This window comes from Hirundo rustica, chromosome 12 (genome assembly GCF_015227805.2).
Source record: "Hirundo rustica isolate bHirRus1 chromosome 12, bHirRus1.pri.v3, whole genome shotgun sequence".
Classification (NCBI taxonomy): Eukaryota; Metazoa; Chordata; class Aves; order Passeriformes; family Hirundinidae; genus Hirundo; species Hirundo rustica.
Window position 1 is genome coordinate 15,098,615 of NC_053461.1, and position 14,440 is coordinate 15,113,054.

At 47.3% G+C, this 14,440-nt stretch overlaps 1 protein-coding gene across 1 annotated transcript in view; it reads right to left on the reverse strand.

Moving 5' to 3' along the window:
• Positions 1 to 1,430: 1,430 nt before the first annotated feature.
• The window catches only part of LRIG1 (leucine rich repeats and immunoglobulin like domains 1), a 92,904-nt gene continuing 79,894 nt past the window's right edge, over positions 1,431 to 14,440 (reverse strand). The window contains 8 exon segments of the mRNA XM_040075978.2: positions 1,431 to 5,592; positions 5,795 to 6,103; positions 7,203 to 7,349; positions 7,925 to 8,047; positions 9,322 to 9,741; positions 10,708 to 10,989; positions 11,585 to 11,905; positions 13,851 to 14,014. Of these exon segments, the coding sequence (XP_039931912.1) occupies positions 5,360 to 5,592; positions 5,795 to 6,103; positions 7,203 to 7,349; positions 7,925 to 8,047; positions 9,322 to 9,741; positions 10,708 to 10,989; positions 11,585 to 11,905; positions 13,851 to 14,014 (1,999 nt within the window). The 3' untranslated portion in view covers positions 1,431 to 5,359.

Here is a 14,440-nt window from a genome sequence, read left to right on the forward strand (position 1 = left end):
AATTGGCAGACGAGTAAAACATACTGAACAAAGGACATAATTCTTAAAAATAATCTTCAATTAAAATGGGGAATTCAGCCAAGTCCCATATTGGCTGGTTGGTAATGCTACTCGTTACCATGGCTTGGTGTAGCTGTGCTTCCTGCCACTTTGAGGCTGTCTCTTTTATGACATTCTAACATTCTATATATATATGTATATATATGTGTATCACATCCAATTTTAGGGGCTGGGTGTGAGGGAGATTTATTACTCTGTCTCAAAAATCGATCACATTTTCTATTGAAGCTCTTTAAACATGGTGAGGGGGTTAGCACTGCAGTTGATGCATTTCATTACTTGAGCTGTAAATAATCATCTTTATGTCACTGGGTCCAAATGGTGCATTTTTTTGTTGTTGTTTTTATTTAATATTGCAGAATCAGATTTTGTCATCACTTTTTTTTTTTTTTTTTTTTAATTAAAATGAAAACCCCCAACAAAACCCAACCAAGCAGCCAAATTGTTTTAGCCAGTCTAATGGTGGGAGGGAACAGAGCTCAGGATTCCCCTTCCTCTGTGCCAGTGGAGCAGCTCTGTACCACAAAAAGGCCAGAGGCACCTGGGAATGGCAGCAGACAAGTGAGAGCCCCAGCAGGTGGCCAGAGCTGTTCTGCATGCACCAGTTTGCCTAATATGGATAAAAAGGACATTTTTAGTTTTGGGACTGTGGGGAGAAAAAAATAGACCAAAAAATTGCATGGGTTGCCCTATGACTGTTTGCTTTTAGTAATGCTTTATTTCAATTTTACCAAAATTAAAAAAAAAAAACCTAATTGTGGCCCATTACTTGAATAAAAGCAGGATAACAAATTTCAGAGCAGGCACCAGCCTCTTAAAACCTCTCTCATTTTTAAAAAAATTTAACTTCTAGATGTGTAAGGAGCTTTGAGTATTCTCAGACAACCTGCTTTATACCCAAAGTGATAATTTCAAGGGGGAAATAGTTTTTGTTTTTTTTTTTTTAAATATACAGAAACTGAATTGCAATTTTTAGTTAAAGCAGGAATTTAGGCTTATCTCCAAAGCAACCTCTGGAATTTCCATCTAGGGTGGGGCTGGGGAACACCAGAGGTGTTCACAGCTGCAGCTGGGTCTGGTGCTGTCCTGGCCCTGTTTTTACTTGCACACACACACACCCCCCCCTCTCATCTCTTGTGTTCTCACTGCCAAGGTAGGGGGACTTGCCAGATACTAAAGCAAGCTGATAAATTGGAAATGTATTTCTTACAAGTTCTGTATTGTATTTTTCAATCCAGCCCCGAATTCCACCCCATCCACATGCCGGGCTGTCAGAGCCTCACGCTGTTCCCCAGGATCTCACGGCCCAAATTCAAGAGCAGGTACACTTTGGCAGCTAATCTCCATTTTCATGAAAGACAGGAAAGAGATTTAGCAATGGATTAGAATTTTATTTAATTTTCAACTGAAACTCCCAAAAGCTCACTCTCAACAAATCAGCCGTAATATTATAAATGAACCTTTATTAAAGACACTTCAATGCCGTTTGTTAGACACTTCAATATCTTACAGGTTTTTCAATGTACAACATTGTACCAAATTTTCTAATAAATAAATAAATTTGTACACAAAAGTAATACTTCCTCTTTCACATTGCCTCTTAGAAGCAGCAAATTCACATATTTAGTGGAAGTCATAACATTAGGCAGTTAACTTTATTCAGAAACATTATATTCAATGTTAACATGGCAAATCCGCTTTGTATCCGCACCGGTGATGACATTTCCGCCAGCAAAACGAGCCCATTGATTCCTTCCCGTCTTTCCCCGTGTCCCTGGTTCCACCAACTGGTTCTGGAGCACTTTTCCCTTCAGTGAAGGGAAAACTGTGCTCGGTTTATAATTTTCTAACATACATTTCCTTTGCTTTGAATAAACTTGGCACTCAACATAATTCGCCACCTGTCTCAAAGTGCAAACGTGTCAATAGTCAGGGACTGGGACAGACAGGTACTGGCTGAATTATGCCTGGCTTCATCCAGGGGCAGCTGCTGCTCTCCCTGACCCCGAGGTCCTGCCCTTAATGGAGCTGGTGGCTCCTCAAGCTAAGGCTGGGTAGGACCAGCTTGTAATAAAACCCTGCAGCCACTCCCTGAAACCCCACAGGTGCAGCAGCACTGGGGCAGGTCCCTCAGTGGTGGATCTAAAGTGAACATGAAGTGTTTCTGCCCTTCTCTCTGCTGCTCGTTCTGACACAGTCCTGGCAAAGGTGGATTCCCAGACTCGGCCTCAGTGGAACTGGTATTTGAGTTGTTCCTAAGGGAAAAAGTAACAAAGCCCCCCACCTCCCCCCACCAGGCTAAACCTGCCCCAAAGTAGTCATCACCAGAGTCAGCAACCTCATGTTAGCAGAACTCTAATCACAAGGAACTGGGAGTCCTCCATCCACAGGTACCAACAGAAAGCAACCTTTCTATAAATAAAAAGCATCATTGTGAAGTCAGAAGTGACAAAAGATCTGTCTGACTGAGGTGGGCATTTCTTCATACCCCCACATTAATGGAGGAACTTAAAAAGACCACATAAAAACATTTGGGACATTTCCATTTCGCAGTCTCATCAACCATGAATCCACAGTTTTCCTCAGGAGGCGAGTGTTATTTCTAACTAGCCCAGAATTGCTACACAAGGCAGCATAACTCACTTGAAGGTGATATTTTCATATTGAGAGTCTGGCTGTTCAACTACAAAGTGTAATATTGTGTTGAAAGGGGGGGGAAAAAGTATTGGATGAATTAGTGATACAGCTGTCCCCTTAGGAGTACAGTTTAGTTTTGTTGTCAAAACAGCTCTATGGTTTCAACCCCCCGGAACAGATGTGGTTTTTTGGGTGTGAAAATGCATTACACTGGCACAAGTTATTTACTCTGAGCAGAGCAAGGCTGGATCACTGCACACACCTCAGACAGGTGGAGCTGGGTCCCTTTGGCAGGGGAAGGGCCTGTGGTGCGCAGTGCTGTGCCAGCACACACGGCAGGTAACACCTCCTGTGATGATGTGTTTGAGAGGGGCACTGTTATGAGACCACCCCTGGTTTACTGCACAAGCTATTTATTTTGGTAACAACTTCTTCCCTTCAAAACAGCCTTTTCCTCTGGTTGTTTTGGGGCTCTGCACTGTTGAAGAGTTATTTAGTGCCTCCTGTGTGGTCCACTCTGAAGTCTCACACAGTCACAGTTCAAATATTAGTTTTTATAAAGTTTGAAAAATAATGGAATTTAAGTTCTTCCACCAACAGGAAAATATCAGGTTGCTATGTAATTGCTATCCTATCTTTATAAATTTCATCTGACATTACTGAAGATCTCTGTTATTAAATGTGTTAAGTACAATAAATTTCCAAGGGGAAGGAAATTTGTACTAAGTAACCCAATTGAATCACAAAATGTCTTGGGTTGGAAGGGACAGAATCACAGGATTAGGCTGGAAGAGACCTTTGAGATGATCAAGTCCAACCTTTGACCTAACACCACCTTATCATCTAAACCATGGCTAAGTGCCACATCAAGTCTTTTTTTAAACACGTCCAGGGACAGTGACTCCGCCACCTCCCTGGGCACACAATTCCACTGCCCAGTCATTTACTGTGAAGATTTTTTTCCTAATGTCCAGCCTTAACTTCCCCTGGTGCAGCTTAAGGCTGTGTCCTCTTGTCCTGTCACTGGTTGGGAGAAGAGCCCCACCCCCAGCTGATCCAGGGTGAACAACCCCGGCTCCCTCAGCCCTTCCTCAGAGGGTTTGTGTTCCAAGCCCCTCACCAGCCTCGTTGACTCCTCTGGATGCGCTCAAGCATCTAAATGTCCACTCTAAACTGAGGGGGCAGAACTGGACACAGCACTCAATGTGCACTCTAAACTGAGGGGACAGAGCTGAACACAGCACTCAATGTCCATCCTAAACTGAGGGGACAGAGCTGGACACAGCACTCAGTGTCCATCCTGAACTGAGGGGACAGAGCTGGACACAGCACTCAATGTCCATCCTGAACTGAGGGGACAGAGCTGGGCACAGCACTCAGTGTCCATCCTAAACTGAGGGGACAGAGCTGGACACAGCACTCAATGTCCATCCTAAACTGAGGGGCCAGAGCTGGACACAGCACTCCAGGTGTGGCCTCACCAGAGCTGAGTACAGGGCAAGAATGACCTCCCTGCTCCTGCTGGCCACACCATTCCTGACACAGGCCAGGTGCCACTGGCCTTCTTGGCCACCTGGACACACTGCTGGCTCCTTTCAGCTGCTGTCACCAGCACCCCCAGGTCCCTTTCTGTCTGGGCACTGTCCAGCCACACCGTCCCCAGGCTGTAGCACTGCAGACAGATGTTGTGGCCAAAGTGCAGGATCTGGCACTTGGATTTGTTAAATTTCATGTTGTCAGACTCAGCCCACCTATCCAGCCTGTCCTGACCCTAAAGATGATCTTGTTCCAACACCCTACCATGGGCAGGGAGACCTTTCATTAGTCCAGGTGGCTCAGAGGTCCATCCAGCCTGAACATCCACAAGGGTGGGACATCTGCAGCTTCTCTGGCAACCTGTACCAGTGTCTCACCACCCTCACAGGGAAGAATTTCAATTTCTTCCGTATCTGACCTAAATTTCCCCTTTTTTCAGTTTGAACTCATTACTCCTTGCCTCTGATCTGCCAACACCCCCAAGTCCCTCTCCACAGGGCTGTTCCTGGTCACTTCTCCATCCATCCAGCACCTGGGATTGCCCCAGTCCCAGTGTACATGGTGTAAGAAGCTCCCACTGAAAAGAGGACAATCCCTTTGGAACGGCCTGGCTTTTAGAAGTTCTGTTTATGCATTTAAGGCACCAGAATTATTTCTCTCACAAAGTTTAACAGCAACCTGATACTGAAAACAATATTGCCAAAATTGTAAAATTTCACTCAGTTTTCCATGCACTAAAGATTAAAATAGCCTCTGTAAAAGATATATATATATATTTTAATATATATATTTATATATGAAAACTCTTATGTACAATTGTATCAAATACTTTTCTCTTTACACAATAATCCCTTGCATTTATGTGCTTCATATGCAAGTTGACTTTTGAACACTTCATACTTCTCAGGGAAGTTTTAAACTATGTACAATCAGGTGACGCTCGAACAGGAGTTTGTTCCCCATACAAGCTTGTTTCTCTTACCTCAGTTGGTTGCCTTTGCCAGGCCATCAGTTCAAGATTCGAGGTAGAAGTAAGTAGCCTATATACTCTGTGCAAAAAAAAAAAAAAAAATTAAAAAAGTAATAGGGTGTTTGTTAATTTGCACGTGGCGGTCAGTCTGTGCTCTCAGTCCAGAGATCTGCCGGGTAGCCTGGGCTCGTGAGCGGAGTCGCGGGGCTGGGCCGTGGTGCCATTGGGCAGGAGAGCCTGCTCCACCTCTGCTTCCCTCTGCAGATCCAATAGTGCCGGGGATATCTCGGGAAGCACGTTCAGTTGCTTTAACGACCCTCCTGCAGGCGAAGCTCTCACCAAATTAAGGTTGTTAAGCTCTGAAGGCTTTGCTGCTGCTTGCGAAGAGCCTGCAAAACCCCAAAGGAGCGGCGCGGTTAGGTGATGCTCAGCCTGCCGAGCACTCCCACCCCTCCGCGCTCGGTGATTCTGTTCTGTGCTCAAACCCACCCCACCTGTGAGCCAGTCGAAGGGCTGAGGGGAGCTCGTGGGGCCGTGCTCCGACCCCGCCGGCGCCCCGGGGATCGCAGGCGAGCCCGGGGAAGGACGTACCGTGCGCGCTGGCGAGTGGCGCGCCGGCCGCGCCCCCCGGCCTTATCCTGTCGTGGTTGCTGGGGTAGAGGGTCCCGTCTGTCTCCACCCTCTTGCCGCTGGCAATCCCGTTGCAGGGCTGAGCACGAAGAAGGCCGGTGCCTGCACCCCTCTTCCTGTGGCGCTCCTTGCTGCTCAGTGCATTGGGGTGGGGCTTTTCCACAGTCTTTAGGCTCTCGGGGCAGCACTCGGAGTCCTTGGGGGACGCGTGCGCGTTCACGCTGTCCGTGCTGCCGCTGCACTCCGTGCACGCCACGGGCAGCCCGTAGCCTTTGGGGGAGGAAGGGAAATGAGCAAGGGAAGGTGAGCGGCTGGAAGTGGTCAGCACTGGAGCACGCAGATCGTGGAAGGAAGGGGCAGTTCTGTGTAGCTCAGTCTAAATAACGTGGGCACTTTGTGGTCTTACACAGGGCTAGTACACACCCAGTTTTCAGAACTCTGTAGCCACCATCACTAAAGGTAGTTCCAATTAGCAGCTTTAGTTAGTTTGGGATTCTTTTTCACTCCAAAGTACCTCTAACTTTCTTTTTTTAAAAATAAACTATGCATTTGTTTCATTTTCCAGACTTTCTAATCAGGGTAGAAGTGCAAAGTGGAACTTTCCTGTAGCTGCTTTAAAATACTAAGTTACCTTTCTTATTTTTGGGCTGCTGCTTTACAGGCATCACCATCAGCTCACACTGTTATATCAAGATATGTTATTACTGGTAGTGGGAACAGCAGATGAGCAGAATTCAAATCAGCAAGGAGCTGCTAAATGTTGAAAGTTAATTTCCTTTGTGCACTCAACAACTTTCCATTATTAAACTTTACATTAGTTTCTCCTAGAAAGAAAATGTGTTTCACTGGCTGATTTTCTGTGGCTTTTACAATACAGTGTGAGAACAGAAAGCAAATCCTAAAAATAGAAAAGTATGAGTGTAATACCCTGGAAATTGGCAAAGAGCAGAGGCAGGTGTAGTGCCCAAAACAACCTTTAAATTTTGAAAATAAATTAAAAAGTTGCACTTTGAAGTCAACAGCAGCTTTAAAAGAGCATGAAAAAATTTAACACTTTCAGTTTTGAAAGTGCTTTCATATTTTAGGAATATCTCAAATCAAAATTCCCATCAGCCAGCTGCACAGAATGGCAATCAGGAGCTTTACTCTGCCTCTTTCTGACAGTTCCTCAAATTCCAACTATCCGAGCTTGAGAGACGATCAAAGCAAACAGGAGAAAGTAAATTTTCTGTGCTCGCACCTGAGAATCATTCTGAGCTTTTTTTTTTTCTCTGAAGGTAACCATTTCTTATGTTAATGCTTTCTGACTTGGAGGGTTTTGTGATCTGTACAAACACGAAATGCCTTCCCAGATTAATGGGGTTTGTACCTGTCTTATCTGGAACAAGCATTCCATCGGCCATGTCCTCCGTTTTCCAAGTGTCTTTATTATAGCTGATGCACAGCTTGGGCTGTCTACAACCTACAGCAGGAGCTTCAACATCTGGACACCTTCCAGCATCGGCCTGACACATCCCTGTAACAAACAATCCATCTGGGTAAAGATCACAGCCATCTGCTCACAGTTAGAGGACTTGCTCATCTTACTTATAGTGGAAAAGGGAGAAAAAAATAGCAATGGAAATAATACATAATTTTCAGCAAACATTTAACAGAATAAATGCTGCACAATCTCAGAAGGATCTTAGTTCAGAACTCTTGAATTCTCCTTCCTAATGTGCTGTTTTTAAATGGTGTAAAACCCCAACATTTAATTTCAAAGCCTGAAGGCAGGGACAGGCGATGCTAATGCATTTTCTAGTATGACTATGGGTAACTCTGCTGCCAAAAAAAGAATCCAAAATTAGCAAAAAACCAGTCCTTAGGGCCTGACTGAGCAGTTTCTGAGGCAGTCAGCTTGTAGGAACACTTACTCCTGGGAGAGGAGAGCTCTGTGAAGTCAAACACAGATCCCTGCTCTGCATAAATGCAGGAATTACATTATGAAGATCTCTCAGATAACTCAGAGCAAACACAAACACAGGCTGAGATTCCTACCTCCCATACCAAAGTTCAGATCCAGCGTTCCAGAACAATTAAACCCTTTCTCACCGTTGCTGTCGATGTGCCCGTTGGGCTGCTGGGTGTCCACTCCAATGGCCACTTCCTGGCGCTCCGAGAGGGTTCCTTGGGAGGACAAGTAGCTTGGCACATCAGGAGGCACAATGGTCTCATCTAGAGCAATGGCAGCAGGGAAAAGTCAGTTCCCAGCAGGATTTTCAAAGTAAATTCACATTTTCAAGAGGGACTTGGGACCGGATCTAGAACTATTTTCTGTAGGTGCGCTGGCAACTGAACTGCCTAAATATTCCTTTCCCCTCAGAAGCCTCATTCCTGATTTTTCAAAGCTTAAAGCTGTGGGAGAGAGTGCTGATAAAGGCACTTCGAGTGTTTGCATGTGGCATGGTTAGTACACAGTAGGTGGAGTAGAACTTTTTATTCAGAATAAGTAAATCCTTCTCTTTCCCCTGAAATTCATTCCCTCCTTTGACTCAAGTCTTCTGCCTCCCAAAGTCAGGAGTAAAAGTATTCTGCAGAACAGGGTCTTTGATTCCCTTAAACAGGAAATAAGTCTTAAGCCTCTTGGCTGTCTTTGGCTTTCTCCATTTTCTATCAAATAATTTCAGTTTCCCTTGCCACACAAAACCAAGTGAAACTCAATTATATCAGGCACTAAGCCCTGGATTTTCAGGACTAAAGAAAGGAGTTATAAAAGAATCCCACTAATACATCACACTGCTAATAGACTATACAAGACTTCCTACCTAGCCCATGTCTTTAAAAATCCTTTTGTACTCTGTCTAAAGCTAAGCATAATGCAGGAAAGCTGGAAGTTCCAAGCAGGCTGGGAAAGTCTTAGGCTGGTTCTTCCATACTTCTATTTTGTTCAGAGGCTGCATAAGGAGGGCAGGAGATGATTCTCACTGCAACACTTATGTCAGCACCAAATTATCCCCCCTGAGTATCAGGAGAAAGCAATAAATGCTAATTTTTCCTCTAAAAAGGAAGATTCTGCCCCCACCAGCAGAGCTACCTCTTATAGCTAACATGGAAAAGGGATTTCAGCTTCAAAGTCTAATTTTTCAAGTTTTGACTTCAAAGTCTTTGACAATACAGATTTTCAAAATGGAAGACAGGTTCCCAGCATCATGGACGTCATCCAGACTGTCTCAAAAGTTAGCACTTATGGTCATGGAAAATCAAAGCAGCAAAGCAATAGCTGGAACTACTGCCAAGTGGAAAAGACCTTCCTGAAGAGCAAGCCAAGGGGAGAAATGCAGCTCTGAACATGCTTCAGCAGCAAGTGAAAGCTGGTTCCAGCCCCGTGAGCCAAGAGAACCAGGGAGATGAGCCAGCTGCAGTTGCAGTGGATTGTGAGGCTCCCTGACGAGCCGGCTCAGCCCCGGCGGGACGAAAGGTTAGAGGGGACCTCAGGACACCGGAGCTACCTGTGTTGGTGACACTGTACTCTTCACTCTTCTTCCTGGTCTGGTAGATGATGCAGACCCAGACCAGGGAGGTGAGCACGATGCTGCAGACCACGGCGATGGTGATGATGCCCACGGTGGTGCGGTCCTTGCGGCAGCCCAGCGACTGCAGGATGCTGACGTGGCTGTGCGCGCGCTCCGTGCCCAGCGTGTTGGACATCTCACACGTGTACTTCCCCGCGTCCTCCAGCACCACGTTCCTGACGATCAGCAGCTGGTTGCCCGAGGTGAAGTGGTGCCTTTCTGTCACCACCAGGGGCTGGTCACCTTTCAGCCAGGTGATGCGGGGCGGGGGGCTCCCCGTGGCTTTGCACTGGAGAGCCACGGTCTCGCCGACGGACACCACGTGATCTTCCAGCGGATGGAGCAAAGACGGAGTCTCTGCAGGAGAGCAAGCACAGAAATTCGTTTTTAGGGACAGCGTAACAACAGATTTAACGGCGCTGAGTATTCCTCATGTTCCTGCAGATGCAGCAATGCACAAAGCAGGCACGTGCTCAGGAATATGGCAGCTGCACACCACAACAGATCTAAGAACCACAGCCAAGGCCTCGCTTCCCACAACCAGTTGATGGTAAGTTTTCCCAACAAGAAACTTCAGAGGACATGGGCCAACAGCTGACATGTGAATTGTTTCACAGGGCAAGAGAGATGAAGTGCAATTCCCTTTTGAAGTGATTTTCCCAGACAGCAAATAGGCTGGTTGGAGAGGCTTCCTCAGCACAAGAGGAGATGTGACTTACAGCTCCTTCTCTTATTTAACAGGTATTTTTCATTAGTGAACTACAGTGTAAAAGAATACAAGAAACAAGACTCTGTCTCTCTTTCATCTGCAACAGATAAAGAGCTGAAATGGCCATCCCTCCCAATTCCCACTTGCACTCAGCTTCCTGAGGCACTGGTGATGCCTTTTTGGGACTACCTAAACACAGAGGCCAGACAAAATTAAGGGAATAAAAAGCAGTTATATTTATTGAAGGGCCTTCAGGTACATCTAGAGCAGATGAAGCCCCGCCAGGGGCTACATCCAAAAATGGACAATGGGTCACGGGTTTTCATACTTTTATAAGTTTGGTCCATTTGCATACTGGGGTTAATCTTCCAATCACAGCTTTGGGTAATGAAGTAATTTACCTCAAGTTTGCTCCCGCCAACTCACTTTTGTTTACATTTCTCGGGGTCTGAGACAGTGAGGTGTCCTTGATTCCCATGCCTAGAGAGGGATTGTTTTGTCTGACCAAAACGGTGGAACAGCAGCTAACGCTCTGCATGGAGCGGATACCCTAAAGAACTGCAGGATGACAAAACCACGAAACCCAGGAAAGCTAAAACCCTGAGGCACCCTACCCAGCACGGTGAGGGTGGCATTGGCGAGCACGGAGCCCGCAGAGTTCTGAGCCGTGCAGCTGTAGACGCCCATGTCCTCGATCTTGACGTCGGTGATGAAGAAGACGTCGTCGTCGGGCATGACGTGCATGCGGCGCTCGCGGGCCGCGGGGAAGTCGGTGCCGCCGTCCTTCTGCCAGGCGATCTGGGGCGTGGGGTGGCCCTCGGCCGCGCACTCCAAGCGCGCCGTCGTCCCCGTCCGGCTCGTGATGTCGTGGGGAGTCTTGATAAACGATGGGAGCACTGATAAAGGAAAAGCAAGGAAAGGGCATGAGGGATTCCGCCGGAAAACACCGTCTCCTGGGCAGTTCTGGTTTCCTTCCCACAGAAGGGAGTAAGGCGATTACCCACGGGCAGGAGGATGCCCACGTGCTTCTGTAGTGTATCTCTGCAGAACACACCCGTCTGCAGAGTCCATGACACCTCCAACTCAGATCATTAGAGCTGGAATCAGAGCTAAGTTTTCTTCAATGAAAACCTGGGGAAAAAATCTCTCCTACAGAGAGAACTTCCAACGCCTACATCCCTCTTCTTTGCATCCTTCTGTATTTTTGTTTTCACTGGGCAAAGAATCTACCTGAGAGGCAGCTCAAGCTGTTAAGAACATGCATGCTGAAGTGCTTGGCTGGATGGCATCAGCCATCTAACAACATCACACGACACGGTGTGTGCTCCTCACAACACATTTCCCAGCACCCACTAAACAAACTGCTGCTGTGCAGAGGTTAAGAGCTCGCCATCAGGAATGGACCCTGGGGAGCAACAAAGTGGATCCCAAGGAATTGTACCACACGGGAGCTCAGGCCGAGGAGAGGAAGGGGAAGCAGCTCCCACTCACCGTTAACGGTGAGGCGAGCCTTGTTGGAGTAGGTGGAGCCGAAGTGGTTGGTGATGACGCACTGGTAGCGGCCCTCGTGCGCGAAGGTGACGTGCCGCAGGTGCAGGATGGTGGTGCACTCCATCACCTCCCCGTCCTTGGCCCGCACATGCGCGAAGTTCTCGATCTCGGCGTTGTGCAGCATCTCGTTGTCCTTCTTCCAGGCAAACATCATGGGGGAGCTGCTGCTGCTGGCGGCCAGGCAGGTGAAGCGGATGTCCTTGCCAAGGACGGCCACCGTCGTCTCGGGCTGGATGATGATCTGTGGCTTGGGGAAATCGTCTGGGAGGAAACAGAGGCAATAGTCAGTGCCGGACTCTGAGGGGAGACTGGAGCAAGTCAGGAGGTGACATGAGAAATAAGCAGTGCTCTGTAGGGCAGGTGTGCCACACACAACTCCACTGAGTCGTCGGTTTACGTGGGATTGTTGTTCCTCTGATCCCTTCAGTGGGCTGAGACGGCCACTGAGTGACCTCAGACACCTACAGGATACCCAGCTCCTTCACCAACTGAATCTGAGAAAGATACTATGGTCTGAAAGGGGTATTCAGACCATATTCAGGTTGTCCTTCCTTGTACAATCCATGCATGGAGAGCACTACTGAACTTAAAACATCATCTCCAGACCTGTACTGGCATAAAGTAGGAGGGGAGAGAGCACTTAAAGGGCTGCAAAAGTGTCACCTCCAGGGAAAATCACTCACAGGAGGTTTTAGTCAGGTGGGCATTGGTCTCTTCTCCCGGGCAATAAGACAAGAGGCAATGGCCTCGACTTGTGCCAGAAAAGTTTGGATTAGCTAACAGGAAACATTTCTTCTCCAAAAGGGCTGTCAAGCACCGGAACGGACTGTCCAGGGACCAGGGCCCTAGTGGAGTCACCATCCCTGGAGGTATTTAAAAGATGTGTCAGTGTGGCACTCAGGGCTGTGTTTTAGTGGTGCATTCGCCTGCAGTAAGTTATTGATTGGATTCAAAGATCTGAGAGGCCTTTTCCAACCTAAAGGCCTCCGTGACTCTACGCAGCCCGTGTGTCAAAGCAGAAGCAGCTGTATTTGCCTGTCACCCGACCAGGGTGGAAAGCTTCACACACTCTCTCTCTGCCCTGAAGACTGTTGGTTTTAGCAAGGTTCCAAGTAGATTCATTTATTAGGTTTCTACAAATGGTGTAATTTAATACTTGACTAAGGTTTAATTAAACAGCCAGGCCTCTGGAACCAGGACTACTACTGCCTGAAGGACTTGGCAGGCACCGGGAAGCAAAGCTGCTTTTGCTTTGTGATGTTGCTGTGGGGATGGAGCCTTCAGGATCTCTTCTTCCAGATGAGCACAGCAGGCCTCCCTCCCAGCCTGCTCAGACAGAGGCCACCTAGGCAGAGCATGTCACTGGGGGATCAGGAGGGACACTGGAACAAAGCTGCTGCTCCGTGTTCAGTGCAAGTCATGCATTCAGCTCAGATAAACAGCGTTTGCAAAAGCTCATTTTTCCTTCAAACAGCCACGTGCAGCTCCACCCAGGATCCTCACTGGTTGGCTCCACTGCACAGGGTTTGGCTCCCAAACCAGGCCTTTCTTTTCCCCAAAACCTGGATGCCTGAGAAGCATTGATTTGGCCTCCTTTGATGATTTAAATTTCTTCTTCTTTATGAGAAAGGTAGTAGATGTTTATGTGTGCCAGGCATTAAGCAAAGGTGCTCTGAAATCATAGCTCAGGTGCAGAGTCAACTGCAGTATTTGGGTGGACCTTACTGCCCCCAAAGAAGCAGCTGTGATGGAGGGATTCTCCTCTGGGTTTTGTTTTTAGCTCTTTGTTGTCTCCAAGAGGGAGAAAAGATGGGTGAAGAACACAAATCCACAGAAGAGCTCAGAACACTGCAGAAGGAAAAAAAATTACAGCTGCAGTCTTGATACTATCAAACTGAGAGGACTGGGGAAGTGTCTGTGCAGCCCCATCTGGAAGAGGAACAGGCCTTAGTCCCTTTTGATTTAATACTCAGGGAGCCCTGTAAGGAATACTCTGGATGCAAGCAATGCGCTGTGTGGTTTTAGTGGGAAATAAATTGTAGCCAATGACAAATTTTTTAAATGCAGGCTCGGGCTTCCTTTGATCCCACTGAATAACAAAACAAAACAGAAACCCTCTCATAATAACATGCTGGTACTCAAAGAAAATGTTTCCCAAGTGACTCCTACCCTTCATACAACCTCAAAACACGCAGGCAAGACTTACCACACACAAAACTCTCTGGCTGGATGGCAAAAATGCTCTTGCTTTTCAGTGACTCAGGATGGGCACAGGTGGCCACCACAAAGGACTGCAGCTCCTTCTCCACTAACCACTGGGGCAGCCACTTCAGCTGGCAGTCGCAGAGGAAGCTGTCGCTGTTAATGTGGCTGCAGGGAAACAAAACCAACACGAGTCTGCTGTGAGTCCTGCACCGAGGGGAGGCTGGGAGGCTCACAGCACCTTCCTGTTAAACACATTCCTCCTGCCCCCCCAGCATGGGTAGAAGGAAGAAAAAGGACTGCGGGGATGTCCTCAAGGCACTAAAGATAAAGACTGTAACTAAAGATGTTACAGACATGACCCATTTAAATAGCATTTCATCTCCAAATAGAGAAACCCCCCTCCTGTACTCCAGTGACAATCTGCAGTACCTTGTAATTATTAACCAGCTCCCAAAGTGATCCCCAGAGACAGACAAGCAGTGTCAATGAGTTCCTGCTCTGCCCCTGTGGTTTGAATATCTTAGGTGAGGACCAAATTCAGCACTAAACTGCTGACCAGAGAGAGAGAGAGGACACCCAGCTCTCACTTTA